Genomic DNA, 22,507 nt, shown 5'->3' on the forward strand with positions numbered 1-22,507 from the left:
ATGCTTTATATAGGTGCTGTAATGTCAATAGCATCACTGCGGCAGCTGAAACATCTGCTTTGGTGAGACGAGTCCACATTTAGTTCTGTCGTTTTCACCAGCACTACTTCTGCAATTTGACTGAAATAACTTTTTATCCTGCCGGGAAAAAGGTTTGTCTGTCTTCCCCCCCTTCTTCTTCTTCTTTTAGCGATGTGGGTGTGGGAAAGTAGGACAGTTAGTCACTGCACAGAACACAACACATCTAGCAGCCTGTCCATAAAACTAACAAGGTGAATATTGTTCTGTAACAAATAACTTGTTTTTTTGGGAGCAGTGATGGTTGTAAAGTGTAACAGCTGGTGGGAGAGAAAGGATCTGCCTTAACGACGCTTTGTGTACCTGGGATGCAAGACAGGCAGCAGTGCAGCTTTATTTATCTTGCTTCTCAACATGATATAGGCCTATTTAAAGCATTTCTTGTCAGGTATAAAAAGAACATGCGTGAAACTGTCACTATGTACAGTTGTGTTTAAAATAATAGTAGGTCAACATCACCAATAAAAGTTTTCGGTATAAATTAAAGTTCAACATGGAAAATAATAATTAATAGGAAGTGCAGAGTAATAGAAAGCCATTGTTGTTATCAATATTAACATGATCATTATTATTATTATTATTTAATATAAAATGAAAAGATTTAACAACAACAACAATAATAATAATAATAATAATTAATAATAATAATAATAATAATAGTTTAGATATAGCTCATTTAAAGGTGATATGAATTAATCTACGGTAGCTGCAGAGCCCCCAAATCAAATTTTGCTCCGGCTCCCACACAATTTTGGGTCGGCTCTGGCAGAGAGATCATTTTCTGTTTCTCTCTCTCTGGGCTTCCACAAATCTTGGACTGTCCCTGTTTGGGGCGGCGATGGAAGACAGAGGGACAGAGAGACTTATGGACCGAATGGGAGGGAGAGAGGGCGGAGAATCCCGGTAGAGAGACCTGCACACAAACGGAGAGAGGGAGGGCAGGACAGGCAGGACTCCGAGTCCGGCAGGCCGTCAGCAGCGCAGGCTCTACGGTCGGTATGTAGCAGCGGAGGGAGCTGTCTGGGACTACAGAAGCAGAGGAAAACGCTTTGAGTAGACTAAAACTGCCGTGGCATTTAATACGAAACGTGACGAGGATGAGACACAATTCATCCACTTGAAGGAAACCAAAACACGCCGTTATTCCTCTGATTTATCACCGTTTCTTTTCTTCTTTTTGCGAAAATGGCGAACGACTCTCCGGCTAAGAGCCTGGTGGATATAGACCTGGCATCATTGAGGGTGAGTTTGCCTCGCGCTCGCATCTTTCTTCGCAGTCGTTGTGTTTTTAAATAAAGAAAATAAATGTGCTGCACCGTAGTGACACAGCCCCGCGGTGGCTTTTCTTTGTCTAATATCCGCTGGCAGGAGAGGCGAGCCGGGCGCTGCCGGCTTTATACACCAAACGAACCTGAATGCAATTACGAGCACGAGATCAATTAAACGCCCCCCTCTTTTTGTGTGTTTTAATGTCCAGGATCCAGCTGGGATTTTCGAGTTGGTGGAAGTAGTGGGAAATGGCACCTATGGACAAGTGTATAAGGTTGGTGAAAGCCTCCATCAGTGTGTGTATGTGTGTCACAGTGTCTCAGCTGAGAACAAACCGGCGGAAACTGAAGCACAAACATGCAGCTATGTATTTTTTCCTCTCCCAGTCTCAGGAAAACGTTTATTATAGCCGACCATGCCCCCCACCTTCACCCCCGCCCGCCCGCTCCTTCCTCTGGGACCGGAGCGGTCTGGCCTGGATTATCTCTCTGATAGCGTTTTGGCCTCTCAGCTGCTTCTCTTCCATCCCGTATTATTTTATGCATTCAGCGATGCAAACAGTAAGGAGAAATACATACTATTTAGTTTATTTTTATTCCATTAGGAGTTCCTCATTCCCGACGCCCCCCACCCCTCTCGCTGCTTCTCTCATCCACGCCCCAGTTAAATATCCCCTTCACAGACCATGCTTGGCGTTGGGCTGATCGGGCCAACCCCATCCGTGCATGACAGGCCTTTACCACGCTGACCGACTTGTTCGCCATTGGGTGGGCGGTGTTTCATTGCGCATTTGTGCACACCATTGCCCAGCAGGCCATTCGCCGGAGTGGCTCAGTGCTGCATTAATGGGGATGTAGGCCTACCCATCCACTCACATCCATGTAGCAGAGGAGGCATCCGATGGAGGGAACCTGGTTCTCCTGCAACCCAGATTCCCATCAGGGAGGAGCAGCTTCTGGATTCTGATGTTGGCTGATAGAAATGAGGGGAAGGAAGTCAGATCTGACTGAGTTTCTGTTGGACAGCTGGGTGCTTAAAGAAATCTGCTTTACACTTCTGAATGCGATTGAGTGATTTCTGTATTTTATTTAACAATAACAGCTACGGAGGGATCGTTTAGCTTTTTGTAACATCTGGAAAGATGTCAGGAGATTATATCTACAGCATTCACGAAAAACAAGCCTGTGATTTATTTGATAGGCTGTACATCGGAGCTCTGTGAATTAAAGAAAGCAAATCTGATGTCATCATCTAAGCAGCTTCCAGTTATGTCACTATATATGTATGTGTCTGGTGTTTCTGTGGGGAACTGGTCAGCTGGCATAAACACTTTTACTTTGATCACAAGGCTTGCAAAATGTGGAACTTTGTCTGTGGTCTCACAGCAGGTTTTGATGTTCAGTTTCCTTTTTTTCCCCTTGAAATCCAATTTTTTTATTTTTATGCTTTGTGTGGTTGTTTATAATACTTTTAAATAAGAGTTCTGCTCAAACGTCCACGACATGCATGTGCAAAAGAAAAACATAGACGTCACACAGCAGTGCACCGTTTACAGAAGTAATAATGGATACCACCGTCTACAGATCGATTTTTAAAGCTGTCGAACCGCCTGCTTCAGCCACTGTTTGTTTGGATTCATCACGTTCGCGCATGTCTCATGTCAAAGACGAAAAAGTTGGATAAAATGCGACCTGACCGTTCTGACTGCAGACGCTTTGAAAAGCATTGGACACGCTGATGTTTTTTTGGGTGAAAAGATTGGAGTCCTTTCAGACCGCCATGAAAAAGTTGGATATTTGTTTGCTGCGTAAATGTCAGCTATGACATTTGGCATGCTTTATTCAACAAATATTGCATTCCAGATGGTTCTTTTTGATAGCGATGTTGCAGCCTTCATGTATCACTCGGTTGATTATGTTGTAAAGCACACGATATTTGGTGTGGTACAAGCTACATGGTAATTGTCTTGTAAAAAAAATGACATATGATTCAGAATGAACAGCAAGGCATTTTCAGTAAATTGTTACAAAATGTATTTATTTATATTATAAACAGACAATGCATTAACATTGGTATCAGAGGATGTGAGTAATTCTTTTTTAACCTGTCCGTATAGGTCCGATTCGTATAACTGGACCAATATCATGAACTGATATTTATTTTGATCTTGCTGACATTTGTGTTTGGTAGGAGGAGTGGCATGTAGTTTTCTTGGAACGTGTGACAGTGGTAGTGAAATATGTATAGTATTGATTATTGGTATAGCAAGATTAATACTGCGTATTGAAATCTGTCCAAATTTCCAGATGGTTACATTCCTAATTTGTATGAATCCAGTTTAGAACAACAGGAGATTGGTCTAGATAAGGTACAACATTTTAGACTTCAGTTCAAACTCGACTGAAATCAGTCAATCAATCAATCAATCATAAAATGTTAATTCAGTGCCATAAAGTTCAGTCCAACTCAATTATAACATCCAGTTGATCACGTGACGTTCAAAAGAAAGAGCCCATTTGATTACAGTGAGTTGTTTACTTTGCAGCAATTCCCCATCCTGAGCAAGCATGTGGTGACAGCGGACAGAAAAAGCTCCCCTTTAACTGGGAGAAGTCAGTCTGTGAGATGAACAGGAATGATACATTAAAACAATGAAGGTACTTCCTATTGGAAAGAAAAACAGGCAGAGTTCAAAAAGATAGTGGCAGAAATGGCTCTGTCAATGACGTGTCCCAGGAAAGGAGAAGAAAATAAGATAATGGTAACATTTTGACAATGTTGACTTTTTCTTCTCTATTTTTGGCATCAGTAGTGAATAGGATAGGTTTGGGGAGTGTGGTTAGGGTGTGATTCTGTTTACGCTGCGGTCTTGTTTATCATTTATCGTAATAAATGTCTTATCATAATAAGAATTTAGATTTATCATCATCATCATGATCAATTCCAATTAATGTTTAAACCCCCTTAAAACTGTCCGCATTGTTGGGATTGTTGGATTCACCATTTCTTCAATAAATGGCTATGAATTTGAAAATATGATTGAATGCAGTTGCTGTGTGCAGTTTACTGATATAAATCACGCGTCTTTATGTGGCTAGTGTCCTAAAGAAGCGTTTTACTAATGGGGATGTTTTTCAAGAGCAGTATTTATGTATGGAGATACATATATAAGTGGCCACAGCCATACAGTTACAAAAAAACTAAGTAATCGTCTTATAGACGGTTTTATCGTTATCACAATATTTATCAAGTTTTATCGTGATAAATATTGCGATAAAACTTCAAGTCTGCATTGCCCAGCCATGGGGACCTCTCTGTGTCTCTTGCCTGACTCTACAACACAGCACAGTCTGTTGGTGGAAAAACTGGAGCTGCTGCAGCAGAACTGGGTCGGAAAATGTGGGATCTTCCAACCCAATTAAAATTGTTTCTGTTACTCAGCGGAATAAATATGCAGGACCCTTTCTGAAACCGCTGCCTGCAGGGCAGCTCTCTCTCACGCGTGTCGGGTCCAGGACCCGTACCGTATGGCGTCGGGAGCCGTGAAAGGATCCCGAGATCCATCGGGTCTCCGCTTCTGAGGGGGTATGCAGCACGAGCAGTAAGTGAAATCGCTTTGAGTCCGACTTCAATTTGGTGCTTTTATGGAAGGTGAAGCCGACCCCAGAGGGGAGTACTTGTGGTTGCCCGCTCTGCTGTTGCACCATAATTTGAACAATGAAGCCCTCCTCCTAATTAGGCACAGTGGATTCATTGGGTTATAATTTTTTGCTGCTTTGGGAGCCAACATCCCCCTCCCCTCTCTCTTGCCCTCCCCGAGACGTTGACCTGCTCCGTGGAGTTGTTTTCCTCTTCTTGCGACTGGGGGCGGGGGCCCGGCAGCGGCAGTAAACGTTTCATTAAAAGCGAGTGTTTGTGGAAATGCTCAGACGCACTGGAACACAAACCAAACGTGACATTTTGGGTTTAGTTCCCCAGGATTTAGTGAATCATACCCATGTCTGCCACGTGGGTCCTGACTGAATCTGACCCAGTAGCTTGCATGCGAGTGCGTGTCTTTATGTGTTTTGGTTCGCATAAGTGCGCTTGATCCCCAACACTTGGCAATTTGCTGCGCCTTCTTGACCAGCGAATGGCTAAGGAGGGTGACCGACGGAGGTGTTGCAGCTGTGTGCGCCAGCAGCAGCTGTTGGGATAGAAAAATAACACAGAACGTGACATTAGGGGAGGAGGAAGCAGCACACCAGAAAGAGGAGCTCTCAAGTTAGCTGTGTGGAAAAAAAAAAATAAAGACTGGAAAAAGCATTGATGAGTTTGTTATTGCACTGTTTTTATTGGTCTCTTGCAAAGAGGTATTTGGTTATTAAATACAGTGCCTTGCAGACATATTCACACTCAGCCCTGTCACAATAACAAAATTGTGCTGGACGATAAATCACCCCAGAAATTATTGCGATGAACGATAAGATTGTTGTTTTTAGACATTTTTCAACTGATAATACTATAATGACGCAAGTTAATCCTCTCCAAGACTAGTAAACTTGTATTGAACACTCCACACTGGGAGACATTAAATATCCAAAATAAAATACAACAATTAAAAACAAGAAATACAAAGGAGCTAAAAACCACACACACAGACACACACAAAAAAATAAAATAAAAATCCTGCTTGCATATCGTTACAAGCAATGCACTGGGTACAGCAAAGGTGTTGTAAAAGGTGCCCTGGTGAAAAGTGAAGTTTTTTTGTTCTGATTTGCAAACAATAGCTGCAGGGGAAAAGCAACAAATGCATCCCTCTGAACTCAGCATGGTGGCAGCATCATGGTGTGGGGAAGCTGTCCTCCAGCAGGTCAGCAGAGTTCATTGGAGGATAGATGGAGCTTAATGCAGGACAATCTGCTGCAAGACAAAAACAACATACAAAAGCATATTCATGTGTTTAGAATGGCCTAGTCAAAGTCCAGATCTAAATCCACCTGAGAATCTCTTGCAAATACTTCCTTCCAGTCTGTCACATAAAATCCTCCCACTCGCCACAAACACATGCTGAAGGTATGATGGGAAATGTGTTTAGAAAAACAAGCACTGAGTGTAAATGTGTGCACAATGTGCTGAGTTTGTCTGCAGTGTAGAGAACTTTACCGTTACAGAACAGGAATCCAACAAGAACAGATGATTCAAATGGCTTTACAAGCAAGTAAGGAAGTTAGATATTTCATGTTTTTGTTTTGAAGTAATGGAAAAATTAAATCTCCAAAACGAGAGAAACTGGATTTTAAAAAGCCTCTGGGGGTAAGACCACACTCAGCTGGTGAGTCTGGAAATCCCCCTTTCTGAGGAAATGGTTTAACCCGTTTAGAACCGGCTGAATTAAAGACTTACTCTGCCTCTTCCCCCCCCACCACCCCGACTTCGCCGCTCCTCTAATCGCTTCAAGCTCGCAGGGACATATTTCCTTTAAGTTCACGGAAGGTCGAGGAAGCGCGAACGGATTCCAACTATTTTGTTTTTCTTCCCCCATGAAAAGTGGGCCAGAGGACCGGCGCTTGATGCAGCGAGTGTGTGGATGTCTGTGGGGGAAGCAGTGAAACGGAGGAAGTCATCACGCAGCGAGGAGAAGCTGGTGGCTTTGGTGCGATGGTTAGATTAGAAAACCACAGCCCTGTTCCTGTCGCCCCTGTCATGTAGTGGCATAAATAACTGCTCCGTTTGTGAGAACCTCGAGAAGTCCAGCTGAGATTTGGGATTTAAAAAAACAAAACAGAGTTAAGATGATGGGAATGTTCAGACGTTTCGGTGTTGTTACAGATCCACTCCATCAGTTTGTCCAACAAAACTCCCAAAGTTTTCATTTGAACTAATGAACATAGACAAATATACAAACAGAGTCTGTTGTAAGCTTTCTGGACTATATAGTTTGCTTATATTAAAGCTACTTGCCAGACATTTTGGTAAAATTGATCAAACTCACTTGCGATATATTTAATCACCTACAGAATGATATTTCGTTGTCAGATTTTCAATTCCTTTTCTGATTTAGCTGTAGATTATTATTTAATCAATACAAAATCTACAAAAGCGCCCATACCTCTGATGACATCACGAAAGGCATAAAGTAACAATTTTGAAGTCTTTTTGTCAGTTTTCCCTCTCCATTTGCTTGGTTTTATTCAAACATACACTTTACATGTTTGTCAGAGTTCATGGAAATGGTTTGCAGATGTAGACTGGAAGGATCATAACCCTATTTATAAATAGATAATAAGGAAAACAAGGGCATTACTGCAGCAACAGACTAAAAAACAGCTTATTTCCCCCTGTAGTTACATTAACACTTAATACAAGTGATTATGTTCAGTAATATTATGTGCAGTCGTGTAATTGCTGAGCTTCATTTTGTTGTCTTTTTAATACACTTAAATTTGACAGTAAAGGCAATTTAGAGATGAAATAAACAGCGTAACTCATTAGGAGTTATACAGGTGGTAAAAGTGCAAAAATAAAAAATCTTTAAATTCAATTCTTTCTCAGTTTGTCTGCTGAAAGCCTGATGCATAAATATCGAGATCCCATTTTATGTCTAATATGTTAAAGGCAATCTTTAAAAAAAAAAAAAACAAGATGATGCTTGTCCATCAGATGTTATGATTTAAAAACCGCCACATGAACAAGTCCGTCCTAATAAATTTCATCTGCAGAAATGTACAATAAAACTCTCTAACTTTAGTCATTACTAGGACAAACTGTCCACATTAGGGCTGTAATTTGCAATGAAGCAGTCTGTACTACTATGTTATTCATAACTCAAGCGTCCCCTGATGTGGTGCGCTTCACCACATCAGGGAAACTCCGTTGTCAGACGTTATGCATCGTAGGTGAAAGGTCCATGTGTGCTGAACATCAGTAATCGCCCCCAGCGTGCGCTCTGAGGTTCGTATTTGTGTTGAATGGAGTGGGTGGCAGGAGGATTTTCTTCAACAGCTGCAGACAGGAAACGGCTGCCTCATTAATGTTACAATTCACACATAGGCTACAATTAAAGCTGAGGACGTCAAAACGAGTCAAACTAGGTATGACAAAGCAATTGGGGCAACTGGAAGTGGGAGGTATGAATTTTATTTACGGTTTTAGTACAGATAACGCGCGGTCTCTCGAGTCGGTTTCACTTCCTCTGCACCTCTTTATCTGACAGGAAAGATGCTTGTTTTTGCTCTCCGCGTCGCTGATAAAGTGAGTCTGGGTGTGGCTTTCCTCCAGCCGGCCGTCAGCCAAGCAGAGCCCTGTTAATGTGCAGGAGATCCTGCGCACAGACATCATGGGTCTGAGTGTTCATCCTCGGAGGTTTGGTGTTTTTAGCCTCCAGGGACTCCATTTAGAGCCACACATGCAGTTTAGTTCTTCTGTATTTTTAATGTGTTAAATGCTTTCACTCGATATGTTGTCAGATTTATGCCACCTTCATGAATCATGTAGGATTCTCCCTAGATTAGGCCTGTTATTTCCAGTATTTAAAAAAAGAAATAAATGTAATCTTAAGTATTATTATCCTGTCTTTATCTAAGCTAGGCCAGCTAGATAAATGTTGATTACATCTGTCGCCATGGCTACAAAACTAGCAAAGCCACTAAATAGTAATTATTTCCTTTCATTTAAAACAGAGTGAGGAAGAAAAGCCCCATAAGGTCAATAAGCGTAGGCCGTTATCTTTGTTGAAAACTGAGAAGGTAACTCTTGCATTTATAGTAATGTTAACTGAACATGAAATATTTTTTACATTTGCATTGAGCACAATTTTCTCATGGTTTTCTTTCTGCTCTTTTATCGCAATCCTCCCATCCGTCGCCGTCAGCTTAAGCACATCGGTCACTAAAATCTATTCTAAGTGTTGACATCAGGGTAAATCCATCCAGCTGATTGAAAAGGCTTTCTGCATGCAGAGGGGGAATGTGGGGCACTTGAAATGCAGAATCCAAAGCAGCAGTCGTTGCAATGAATACAGTGTGTAGCTGTAGCTCTTTATGTTCAAATATTGTGTTAGCACATTTTCTTGAAAGTATCAAGGGGATTGTGGATAGAAGGAAAAGGGAGGAGTAAATTTTAGCCAAAAAATATGCAGAAATTTTGAGATAAAAACGTGGATGAGTCAAAAGGAATTGAGGGAAAAAAACTCAAATTTTGAGATTAATCTCAGAATTTTTCTAGAAAAAACTTGGACGTTTCCAAAAAGTGAACGTTTTTTAAGATTAATTTAGGATTTTTTTGTTTTAATTTCCATGTTTTTTGTTTTGTTTTGTTTTTTAAATAAAGTTTCTGCTATTAATTGCTAAATTTCTGAGTTTTTTTGTGCAAGTTTTTGACTTTTGCTGCTCAGAACTTTTCTTTTTTTTTCTGGAACATTTCTGGGATAATTTTCTTGATTTATGAGTTTTTTGGCTGGAATTTACTCCTTTTTTCTCACTACAATATCCTTAATATGCCATCATTAAATAGAATAAACATAAATTCACAAAGATTTTAGGTGGTTTTTGTGAAAGATTTTAAATTTTCCGCTTTTCGTTTGGAAACAGGTATAGGAAGCCAGTATTAGCCCGGCCAGCTAGCTGGGCTATCTGCTCAGGCAGCTAATGCTTCTTTTTTAAATCTATATTATGCCTGCTTTTGTAATGAATGCTTTTCATAAAATCCGCAATAAAACCAAGACAAAATACAGCAATAATAAGAACATCACATAAAATACACCAACATAGATATAAAAAGAGAGAAACAAACCCTTACACCTAGTTCAGTTAAACAGCTCTGAGTCTGGATTTTAAGTGGAAGATGGTGAAGGTCCATGAGAACCGGGGAAATGTAAGCAGGAAATGGGGTCTTGGAAAGCGGTCTCACAGCTGAGTTCTGCTGTAGGCAGGACGCTGAGCCACGGCTTAGGCAGAAATAAACGGAGGCAGGTCAAAACAAAGGCGTGTTTGCTCCAGTTTCCAGCTCCTCAAAAGATAGCGGGAGATGGTTTAGCTGTTTTTTTTTTGTTTTGTTTTTTTTTTAGTGAAAGTATCCAGACAGAACTGCAGCTGTAAATTGTTCTTCATATTTAATTTGATTGTAAAAGTTGAAATCTAGGTTTTGATCGGATGGTTTGATATTCTTAGCCAAAACTCGAAGAGATTAGACAATATCACTGGGAATTCCCTCAGCAGCAAAAATCTTTCATTATGGATTAAAATATCCTGCTACTAATTTCTGCTAAACATTTGTTCAAAGTATTCAGAATGTTTTTTTTTTTTTTGTAACAGTAGCTGAAACATTGTCTATAGAAGCAGTTTGACCTTTTTACAGCTGTGTCAGTTTTTAAAAAATATTTAATCAAGTAAATTTGTAAAAAAAAATAAAAATTAAAAAATTACACAGTTGTCAATTAGTTGCACAAAAGAGAAATCTTATCGGAAACACATTTTCTTTCTCTGAGTTTTAAGTCGGAGGCTATTAATAGTGTGGCCGCGGCTCCGTAACGCGGAGGAACTGCAAACTTGTCAGGAGGAATGGACTCATGCAAAGCTGGCTCACCGGCCTTCCGGCTATTCAAACTGGAATGTTAGCCTTGCCTGTCGTGACCTTTCGCGGCGCAGGAAGTGAAGCACGGCCACGGCCGACCGTGACAGTAGCAGCAGTAAAGTGAGCGGCGTCACCACTCCAAACTTTTCTTTACGGTCCGACATGGAGTTATTACCGTGACCTTTCCAAACGGAGGAAGAGGAAGCTCTGCAGCTGATAGCGGCTACAGGAAGTCAACTCTGCACTGATTTGTGACTGGAAGGTTGTTAATGAGCTGATTCAGAATTTAGTGTAAAGTGGGACTCTGGCTTGTCTTTTGTTAAAATTGACAATTTTTTTTATTTTAGTGCGATTTACTGCATGATTCTTTCTTTTTCTAACAAGGTAAATCTTTGTACTGTTGTTAATGAGTTTATTTGGAGTGACCAATTCTGCCTGCTGGCTATAGTTCATCTAAAAATAAGAGCGAGTCTCTGACATTATCTGGGTCACGTTCTATAATGCTCACTGCATGGACTGCTGCTGCTGCTGCTGCTGCTCTCTGGAAATATTTGCACATCAGCTGGAAGACTTCTGCAATTTTTTTTCTCTTGTTTTCTTCACAGATGGGATTTCATGGAAGCTGGTTTTTTTTGTTCTTTTCTAAGCACATTATTAACATTTTTTTATTTGATTCATAAGATGCAGGAGGCGTTTATGGTCAGTTATAAACGGTCAAAAAGAGGAGATATCTGTTGAAAATTGAGAAGAATTGCTATGCAACTTGCTTATTAACTCAAGTCATAATTGACATCATTATCAAATAAATATAATTTAATGCTAATATGGAAGTTATTGCTGAAGATTTTACACATATTGCAACAATACAGTTTGAAGTGTCAAACTGCTATAAAAGATGAAGCGTTTGAGCTGTTGCTTTATAAAATCTCACTTGATTTTAGCCACATGTAGCTGTTAGCTTATCTACATGGAGACAGAATTTACAGAAATGAAAAACTACGATATGTCACAATTACTGCATGTTTGTAATAGTTAATGTACAAAACCCCATATAAGGAGATAAATATGATTCATATAAAAAATTGTTTCAAAATATAACAAGTTTCATGAATGGAAGGAAATACAGATGAAACCAAATATTTACATTCACTGTATTGCAATTGCACTTTTATTCCTCTCATTGTCTGACAGGAAATCACATTTTTCCATTTCAAGATTATCAAAATTATTTTAATTTGCTTTAGGCCTGACATGGTAACATATTGTCCCAGAAGTTATTGCGATAAATGATAATATTGTTGTTTTGAGACTATTTTCAAGTAATATAATGGTAATGTCATAATAATGGAAAAACACATTCTCAAAGATCAATAAAACTTTAACTGGAAGACTTTTTAAATATTCAGAATAAATAAACAAAACGACAAATATATTGAATTATGAAATCTCTGTAAATAAAGTTATCCTCTGAAAAAAGGGGCTTGTTGAGAGCAAAGCACCAGACTGAAGACTTTTCTTTTTGGTATAAAGAGAGAGAAAAGAGAAAAACTATAAATCACACAAATGGAAATTATTGATCTCGTTTTAATTGATTTATTACAACAGGCCTAATTTGTTTAATATCACAACAACTGTTTTATTCTTTGAAACAGTCTTTAGATTCAGAAGTTTACCCACATCTGCCTACCTAGTATTTGGTGAAATTACCTTTTAAACTAAACCAACCTTCCAGGAAACTCCTCACAACGGTTTGCTGTAAAAACGTCCCATTCCTCCTGACTGAACCGCTGTTGCGTGTGTGACGGCCGCTCCTAAACATCGACTTTGTTGTTCCGCCAACATCATCTCAAGAATCTGCTGAGACCCTCGTCTCGACAGATGACACACGGGCTTAGCTTGTTCAGCTGCAGAAGATTAGTCCGACAAAGGTTTTGCTGAAGAGCAAAAGAGCAAAAGTTTTTCTTTTAAATCTTCAAGCAAAAAAAAAGAAAACTTTCAGCCATTAGTGGTTCATAGCCAAGAGGACTGCATTTACGAGTAGACAGATGTCAGAACTAAACAACAGTTGGAAGATGAAATTGAAACTAGGGGTGGGTTGAGGAGGAATTAGAGGAGAAGCGCAGAGGAAGGTCATTAGAGTCGGAGCATCCTTCCCTCTCAGGCCTTGTCGTGTGTTGCTGGGATAAGGATAAAGGGACGGAGGGTGAAAGTCGGAGGGAGTGCTGTGATGGAAGCCAGTCCACCATGGTGACTGTAATCCTTCAGAATGAGATGGCACTTTCTGTAAGCAGAAGGAGGGAATTAGGGTTAGGATGGATCCAGTTTAAAAGAAAAAACTAAAAAAAAAAAAAAAAAAGACTGAACTTCTGTGACCAATTTTTCTTTTTACGTGTTATAACAATGAGTGTTCTCACTTTTTGATCTGCATGTGTGCGACTTTGTGAAGAATTGTTGCTAGCGTGGGAGTAGTTTTAAACTCTGAAGTGATGCTGATGGAGGTGCACAACATGAAGGACAACATGCTATAATAAATAATATTGGTGAAAGTCACGATTACGACTTTCACCAAGCTTTTCAACACAGCTGAAAAGTGTTGCTTTGTTCCTGGTTTGGGTTCCTTCCAAACATAAATGCCAGACATGAGGTAGTCTATCCAGTTTCTAGAAAAAATTTTTATTACTTTTGTTTCACATTTTTATTGAAAAGTTGCCTGTTTTTTTTCTTCTTACTCTTGTAAAACATTTAAATGAACTGCAATCAGTGTTTAATAAGGCATTTCTTCACAGTATGCGTATTATGTGCAGCGATGCTTTGACAACAATAAAATTGCGATATACTGTGCAGCCCTAGATGCTAGTTATTTTAGCTTACGCTCTTTTTTGTAGCGATAGCTAAAACTCACTAGATGAGACAGAACACAGAGCTCACGAGGACAAAATGGGACATTTTAATGTTACTTTTAAGAAAACTTGAAAGATCAAACATAAGATGCAAAAAGGCCCCTATTCTACATTTTTATTCATTTTCCCACAAACTCAACAAATGGTTGTCTTTTTTCTGATTTCTCAAATCTCTTCACACCATTTAAGGTCAGCAGCACAAGATCTTTAATTTCCTAGTTGCCATTGATAGCGTGCGCTGTGATTAGCTTAGCGTACCCCTAGACATCCAGCTATCGGTTGTGATTTCTGCCTCCTTCAGCCTCATCTTGTAGTGCTTCCACATTATTTGAGTCTGTTTTGTCACTTTGTCAACTTTTACAATTCCTTCTGGAAACCCAAAATGTTGCCACACAAGTCATTTAGAAGTAGTTCGGCCATCTTCTGTTCCAACACCGTGAAGCCATGCTAACTGCCACTAGCTAGCGCTCGCGAGATAGCAGTCATCTCAACGGACTTGTTAAACATTGTGAAGTTTTAATATCGCAACAAACATCTTTTATTACCAGCTCTTGTTACACAACTATTATTTATATTACAAACAAAATCTTTTATTTTCTCTGTGTATTCAAGCCAGTTAGTTATTTACGAAAGTTTTTAAGAGGAAGCAGTTAAATGAAGCGTTAATACTGAAGTAATGCCTAAAGTAGCATTTATTAGTGGCAGTGTAAAAGCTTTTCTAGTTCCATGTTCTGATTTGTGAGGATTTGCTTTTTTGTATTTAAAATCAATAATTGAAATAAAAGAAATACAGAACCCAACTCTATTTTTTCCCTTTTACTTTTCAAAAAAGAAGCCAGTCTGATTCGGTCTGGTTTTCTACAAGGTTTGCACATCAAAATGTTTAGCTCATTTAATCTTTAAAACATCTCCCTAAAGTTTATGTTTTGCTGAAAAACGGACTTCTTAAACATGAGCAACGTAGGGCTAGTTGTTGGGGTTATATAATTGGTTTTTACTAATGAATGGACCTGCTAGGAATAATCAGTCAGTACTCTCTTTAAGTTGTAGTTATAAATCTTACATCAGGCTTCTATCTAAGGGAGAACTACATTACATCTAATCTGAAAGGGACTTAAAGTACACGTATGCTGTATGTTTTATTAATGCTAACAATCTGAAGAGTTCGCGCTGTCTTTCCAGAAATGCTAGCATGCTAAAGTTTGTAGATTTTCAGTTAGACGCTTCAGATGTAAGGTGTAAGACGGTCTTTGTCCCCGCTGACATGTGAATATGAATCCATGCCTCTCGGTTCATAAACGTGTCGCTCCTTTTCGTTTCGTGCCTGCTGGCTGTGTAGAGATGGTTATATAATACAGTGTGCTGCAATGGTAACGTGGTGAAGGGATGGACGCTTGCAGACAGTGTGACCAGATGGCTTGTTGAGCGTATTAGCTTCGTCTCTGTGAGTCGAGGCAGAGTGGATGGCCACAGAACGAACGCAGACGAATTTAGGTAGGGTTCACAAAATGTGGACGAAGCAGCAATGACTGCTTGAGCTATTCTGAATCAACTTTTATCAATATCCTCTTTTTTTCCCCCCACACAGCAATCAGTTTAGCTTTAAGTTTCAGTTTGATGTACCACTCTGCTGAACAAGTGATTTCTTAGTTCTTTTTTTACTATCATTTATCATCTTCCTTCTGCTTACTGTCAACAGAAAACCGGATGCACAGGGTGGCATTATCAGAAATGTTTCTTGTTTTCTGCCTGAAAGCTATTAACTTTAGCAGAAGCGGCGGAAATGTCGCCGTCTCAACATTTGTGTGTGAAATAGTTAACCAAAAGCATAATCATTTGTTTACTAGAATGAGGATAAGATATAGTTTTTACAATATTTCTGGCACAACTGTAAAAACCTTGTTTTTTCACAAATAAATGTTTCACAAATCAACAACCTTATTTTATTTTTTTAAAGTGCAATCAGTGTAGAATCTTCCAGTCCAATTTCACTAATCCACATACTTTGTTTTTCATGCATGGACTAGTAAATACTCGCTTTCACTAAATATACACAGATGTTGTAACAATGGTCTGACTTCAATACACATTTAATTTAAAAGTATTAATCTATTTCTCCTTCGCAATCATAACAAACATAGACTGGAGATATTGAGGTGACTACAGGTGATCGAATGAAGTCCAGACTTTGCTAAAAAACTGTCTAAAGCCCTTTGTTTTAGTGTCATACCTAAATACTAAATTTAGTTGATCCGTGTTTGCAAGTAATTTGAATCTCTTCTGTCTTTATAATTGTTTTTTCCTTGAAGTCGTCAAAATGAGTCTATTTAAACTCCCAATGGTGGCTTCTCCGATGCTAGCGGGAAAACGTTGTTGCTCCGTATTAGCTGACCCAAGAACATCTTCATGTATTACATCAACATAATAATCTCTGTCCATTTCGTTTTACATTGGGCGAGTGGAATGTCTGAATTTTAAGTTGGTCACATGAAACCCTAAGGTCAGAATTGTGAATAGCAATGTCGGAGGCTCCTCCAACCCCAATTTCAGATGCAATAACGTTGTTGCGTGTGTAAAATGTCATGAAATTTGAAGGCCAATTTCATTTCCAGATTCACCACTATAATGAAGCAATAGATTTATAGAGCTATGTTTAAATTATTCATCTTGATATCTTGGGCTTCTTTAATCATACTCGTGTTGACAGCTACTGAGTCATGCTTCACTTTGACAAGAGATATCGTGGCAATTTAATATTGCAAGATCTCATGCCACATAATCTCATTACATCCCTAGTAGGAATTATTTAAATCTCCCAATGTCACTTAACAAAATTACCGAGCCTATTTTTTTTTTTTTTTTGCAGAGTCAGTGTTTCTTTTTAGGGCACTTTCAAAACAGTCTTTTTTTTTTTTTTTATGAAAACAGCAATCTTGTAATTTCTTTTTCCGTGTGGATGTGCATAACTGCTGAAGACTCTTGCTAACACTCGTATTTCCAGGGTTGGATTATCGGTCACGTGTTTCCAGCAGCTCTAGATGAGTTTCAAGCCTCTCTTTCTGCTTCTTCCCAGCGCTCATCATGTATTGATTTTCCACAGCAGCCGCTCACATCTCGTATAAAAGCCTCTTCATGCTCTTATCTGTGACCTCCTGCTGCCTGATAAACTAACTAAAAGCCTCTCTGTTTAGATCCAACATGGCCGCCACTTTGGCTGGGTGGCAGTCAGAAGGTTTTTTTTCACTGAAAAACTTGCTTATGTACTCTATCTGCCTTGTATATTTTATATGAATAGACTATATAACAGTATTTGTACAATATCCTCTTACTCTATACCAATATGCTCCAAAGCTTTGAGGTTTGCTGAAGGGTAGTGCATGCAACATGGCCTAAAACATATTTTAAGGATTTCTATAGACTGGAAGCTTTTATAATGTCTGAGTCATAATATTTCCTTACCCCTTTTTGAGTGAAAACAAATTGAATTTTATCACTTTGAAAACGTCGTGTTCCTTTCAATGTTGGTTTGTGAGTACAGATGCAAAGATCTGAAGTTTTGTGGTTGATTTTACAACCTGCGTTTTTGTAAAGCTTTGATACCAAGCTTGCTTTCCAGAACTGTAAGAGGAATATTCAAGAGTGTTTTTCTTAGCTTTTCTCTCATGATTAAATATTTATATTATGAGAGAGAGGCAGAGGCTACATCAATCTGTGTAAAGGAGATGAGTCACTGTAAGAAAGGGTTTATAAATAGGTTTTCAGGCTACCTCCACCATCCCCTCAATTTTTTATTTTTTTAAAACAGATAAACGCATTTTAGAAAAAGGCGGGGCCTAAGAAGGTCATTTAACCTGTGGTTAGCGTATCTTATTACCGGTTAGCACAGTTAGCGTAGCCATCATTACTAAAAATGCAGCCTGTCTGTGTATTCCTGAGAGAACGTAGGCAATTGAGTGTCAAAAGACAAAAGGCCTCCAACCTTTAAAGACACAGAATTTGAAAGAGCAACTTTCCTGTTCTTTATTTAACCATTAGCAGGCAGCTTAGCTTCCTCTGGCTTCATTTAAAAAAATGCCCCACTGATGCTTGAAAATAGCTAGCCTTGTGTTTTCTTTTCTCAGTAATGGCATCCACACCAAAGAGTGTCGCTGTTGGCACCACCTGATAGAGATTAGGTTAGGTCTCTTAGTGCAATACTATTTTTAAGGTCACAAGTTTTACTGTACTTCTGCACCATAAACGTATCATGAAGCGACTTCAGTGCAGTTACCATTGATGAGTCATCTCTTGAACTTTAAAAAACAAACTGCCATGAAGAGCTTGGTCACATTTAAACTTCAGTGATTTAAAGCAGTTAACTATAAACTAAGCGTGTCATCACGGTGTTAGAGATATTTTCTCTATTTTCAATTTAAGAGCAGCTAATTGAATTTTACATTCGTGGCTCTTGTTTGAAGGTGGCCCCTCTGTGCCTTGGATTAAAAAAAAAAAAGTGTTGTACAAGATAAAAGCCTGACTGGTGTCCAAAGTTTTGGCTTATTGCAGAGTGTCTGGCCAAGACTCTTAATGACGGTTGTCAGCCTGTCTGAGCTCCTGTGGGTTGGCTGGACACGGTGGACGATTGCTGTGAGTGTGTGAGAAGTTGCTTCGTGGGGCGGGTTACTGTATGGGTGGCCATCTGGAGAGGAGAAGGGGAGGGGGTCTGTTTGTGCTGAGTGCAAGCTTAAGGGAAGTCTTAGGGAGCAGACAGCTGAGGCAGAAGTCACGGTTGGACGGCATCTTTGTTTTCGGGACAGGAGTTCGGTTCGGATTCGCTTTAATTTGTTTAAAGTTAGAAAAAAAACAAAAAACAAAACCAACCATCTGAGGTCTGCATTTGATGGGTGCTAATGTGAAACGAGACCATCTAGTTGGATTATTGTCTCTGTTTGTGTGTCAGCACATGGTGTTAATGGTCTGAAACCTGCGCCTTTCCAGCTGCCGCCTTAAAATCCCTTAATTTCCTTTTTAACTGTTTGGGAATGAATAGATTTTTCCACACTCAGGGATCACCTTTCAGGGCATAAAGAGCAGTCATGGCGTCTCCTTTCATCCCCTTCTGACTGTCCTCTGTGTCTTTCTCCCCCCCCCCACACACACACACACTTGTTTCCGTGGTCATAATAAATCCTATTTTGTTGTCCTGGAGCTCCGCGGCTTCGTTCAGCCCTGCATGCGGTGAAGGCAGCTGGCGGGTCCAACTGACGGCCTCATTAGCTTTTTGTTTTCATCTGCTTCAAAAACACTGAGCCGGTCTGAGCCCGTCACCTGACTGCAATCCTAGCCGTTCGATTGGACGGCTGAGTCAGCTGACCGCGAGCGTCGGCTGCGATTGGCTGGGAGTTCCTCAAAGCACTTCCTCCTGTAGCCGGGCAGACTGCGCACACTCCCATGAGGACCGAGGAGGGTTTGGAAACACGCACACACACACACACACACACACACACACACACACTCATGCATAGGATGAAATCGTGAGAGAGAGAGACACAGTTGTGGCCTGAAGTGCATTTTTGCGCAGGAATCATCTGTTTTTGTTATAAAAGCAGACTGTAGCCCAGTGGGAGAAACATAAGGGTCCATTTCTGTCAGGCAAAAAACACTTTAAAAAAAATCATGAACAGGTTGAACCAATCTGCGTTTGTGATTGTGTGTCGAAAATTATGTCTTAATCGGTGTTGTAGTTTAGTTGAAGGGACTCTTTATATGACGGAGGAGGTTTTCTGAAACATACCGCAAATTCTTAACTTTGCTCCTCACTGTCATTAAATCTGGGTAGAAAAAAAAACAAAAACAATAATGGGATAAATGAAGCAGATGTTGTTGTGACTGTTTTTTTTTTAAATCCAGCAAATTTAAAGGACAAAGGATGATATGTGGAAGAATTTAAGGAGTTGAAGAATCAGTTTCACCTTTTGAAATGAAAATTAGATTCTATTTACCTTCCAGCAATGCATCTGATCAGTTTATTTTTGTTTTCTTTAGTGATTATCTATCTAGCTCATGGATGCACAGCCAAATGTATTCGTAGCTCTCAAAGTTTTCCACATTTTACAAATCACATTCATAAATGTGGATATTTTTATGTGGAAGGTGGACAGAATACAACTCATGTTTTTTCTTTTTCTTTTTTTCCAAATAAAACAAGTGCGGAATGCATTTGCATTAAGTTCCCTTTTTATCAGACAGGCTGATACAACCCTACTAAATAAAATTAGTCCAAAGCTATGTTCAGTCAGTCATAAATATGAAAAGAGTATGGCATGACTACAAACTTAACAAGATATGACCATCAGCCTTGACCAGGGATGTCCAATGCTGTTTGTGGCCCTCGGAAGGATTTTGCGAGACCCTTGACAACTCACGAATGGCATTTGTGACGCAAAAATCTTTGACTATTTTGCTTCATTCAAATATTGTTTGTGTAGCTTGTGGGGTAAAATGGATAAAAAAGAAAAAGATGTTAATCTATGGTAAATCAGGAGAGGAGACGCAGTTCAGGTGAAACCAACTGCTGGCAGGAGAATCTGGCATTTATGTTAAATAGCCAAGAAAATTACTTGCTGAAAAAGTACTGCTGTTTGGCACAAGTGATATAAGAGATGCAACAAACATGGAGGAAGGTTTTCTGGTCAAATGAGACCAGACTGAAATTCTATACGTGGTAGAAAACTAACATTACTCATCACTCTGAAAAAATCTTAATTTTTTAAAAAAAAAAAAAAAAAAAAAAAAGATGCTTATTGATGATTCTTCTTCTGACAGCTCGTTGATGATAGGCCTCACTGTAACCGGTTGAAAGTTACATTTCCATGTAAATACCGTCTCTTTGAAGTATTGTGTTTTCCATGATCAGTTGTCTTCGGAGCTGTCAAGTTTTTAACATTTTCCCCCCATGATTACATCTATATTTGGTTTTGTGGGACCACAGTTATGAGAGCGTTTGAGCTTTGCAGCCGTGTCTTGACATGAGAAAAACGTCTGAGAGGAGCAGGAAGCAGAGAGACCCACCCACCGCGCTTGCAGGGGCACATACTGCTGTTACAGCGCCTAATAAAAATCAGTCATCCTGACACCATCACGACTAATAAAACGGAGAGCTGTGGCGTTGTCTTGTTAGAAATGTCAAATAGATACTTTTGCAAATCTCAGGAAGTGTGTATTTGGGTCTAGAAAGCAATTATTTGATTAAAAGTGCTATTTACTGCTATGAAGGAGCTCCAGTATCACGAAGGTGCTAGCTAACTGTGTTAGCTAACATTCTCCAACGTTACCTTTGGAGAAACATTTCTGGGTTGTGGATGTGTGTGTGCGTGTGGCTTTTGAATGTGTTTGGCTGTGTCCTGATCATGCTGACAGCAACTGGTAGACAGGTCACTGCAGGGTCAGACACCCCTCCCCCCCACTTCTCCCCAGGCTTTAGCAGGTTGCTGTGGAGTCTGATTTGGAAAGTGCTTAGCAGGCAGAAGCTTAGCTTCAAAATAAGTATAGTCTGTGGGTGATGCAGTAGGTAGGAGTCCCTAATGTTTTTAAGGGGATACAATTAAGCAGTAATAAGGGTTTTATGTTGTAAAGCTTGATTTTTACCGGTGTGTGTTATCCTGGATGTGCATGTTTTTATGACAGTATACATGTGGTAGTAATTTAGCATCTAACGCTAAAGGAGTGTATCAAACCAAACTACGCTACCCTTAAAGGATTCTTTTGCTGTTGCTTGAAGTACCCATGCCAATCCAGCAGTCAAGAAAGAAAACTACGTTCAATGTAGAAGAATAAAATTTTTGTGACGATTTTAAGTGTATTCGCTAAAGGTTCTTTGTTGTTCAGGCTGCGCATACAGACAAATTCGGAGTCCTGGGGAAACTAGAAATGCTAATTTTAGAAACCAGGTTCCAGAGTGGATGAGTTCAGTTTAAATTAAATAAAAAAAAAAAAAAGAAAAAAATCAGCAAAATTTTGAGCTTCATTTTGAACCGACTGTTTAATTCCATCACAGTTGCTAAGCGACAGGATTTATGCCGAGAGAGAGAGGGACGAATGTTTTAGATGTTTCCCTGCTTTAAAACGCCTGATTCAGATGAATGCTGGTCAGTAAAGTCATGTTAATCAGCCATCAGCTGCGATTAGGTGTGCTGAAGCAGAGAAACATAAAACATTGGTTTGATATGATCTTTTTTGCCATTTCTAGCATCGTTTTGGACGGTTACTAAGGGGCTGCAAATGGCTCCTAGAACTAGGTCGTTTACAACTGACAAATCACCACTAGAAATTCATCCAGAATAATAAATGTTTTACCTGATTTTATCTTTTTGACATCCTTTTTTATGCCTTCTCAGCCTTCTATCTTGTTCAGATCCACATGAGAAGGTTGTGACTTTATTGTTTTGCCATTGGTTGACCACAAGAATCCAGCTGAAAACAATTTAACAAGCTTGTGAAATGTGCGTGTGTTTTTTTTAAAAAATAAATAGAAAGTTCTTTCACCAAAATCTCAGATTTCAAGAAAAAAATAAATCAAAGAAACGATCTGCAAAATATCAATGTCAGCAGGGGCATACTGAGTAAAAATGCAAATGGAGTTCGTATTTCCTGTTACTATTCACGGAGTTAAAAAGAGGATCTTATCTGCAGGAAAGTACCGTTGTGTCTTGCAATGATCCATTGTC

General features: G+C 39.4%; 1 protein-coding gene across 7 annotated transcripts in view; it reads left to right on the top strand.

The window, feature by feature from the left end:
• The first annotated feature begins 844 nt into the window (after positions 1 to 844).
• The window catches only part of LOC106951384 (mitogen-activated protein kinase kinase kinase kinase 4-like), a 106,025-nt gene continuing 84,362 nt past the window's right edge, over positions 845 to 22,507 (top strand). For 2 of the 7 annotated variants that reach the window (XM_015038890.1, XM_015038888.1), the window contains exons 1-2: positions 855 to 1,320; positions 1,556 to 1,621. In XM_015038890.1, the coding sequence (XP_014894376.1) occupies positions 1,264 to 1,320; positions 1,556 to 1,621 (123 nt within the window). In that variant the 5' untranslated portion in view covers positions 855 to 1,263. Of the gene's footprint in view, positions 1,321 to 1,555; positions 1,622 to 22,507 lie in introns of all 7 variants that reach the window. The other 5 variants (XM_015038885.1, XM_015038886.1, XM_015038887.1 and 2 more) reach the window with 5 other exon arrangements.

Source organism: Poecilia latipinna, unplaced genomic scaffold, assembly GCF_001443285.1.
Source record: "Poecilia latipinna isolate Pla-1442-1.1 unplaced genomic scaffold, P_latipinna-1.0 Scaffold456, whole genome shotgun sequence".
Lineage (NCBI taxonomy): Eukaryota > Metazoa > Chordata > Actinopteri > Cyprinodontiformes > Poeciliidae > Poecilia > Poecilia latipinna.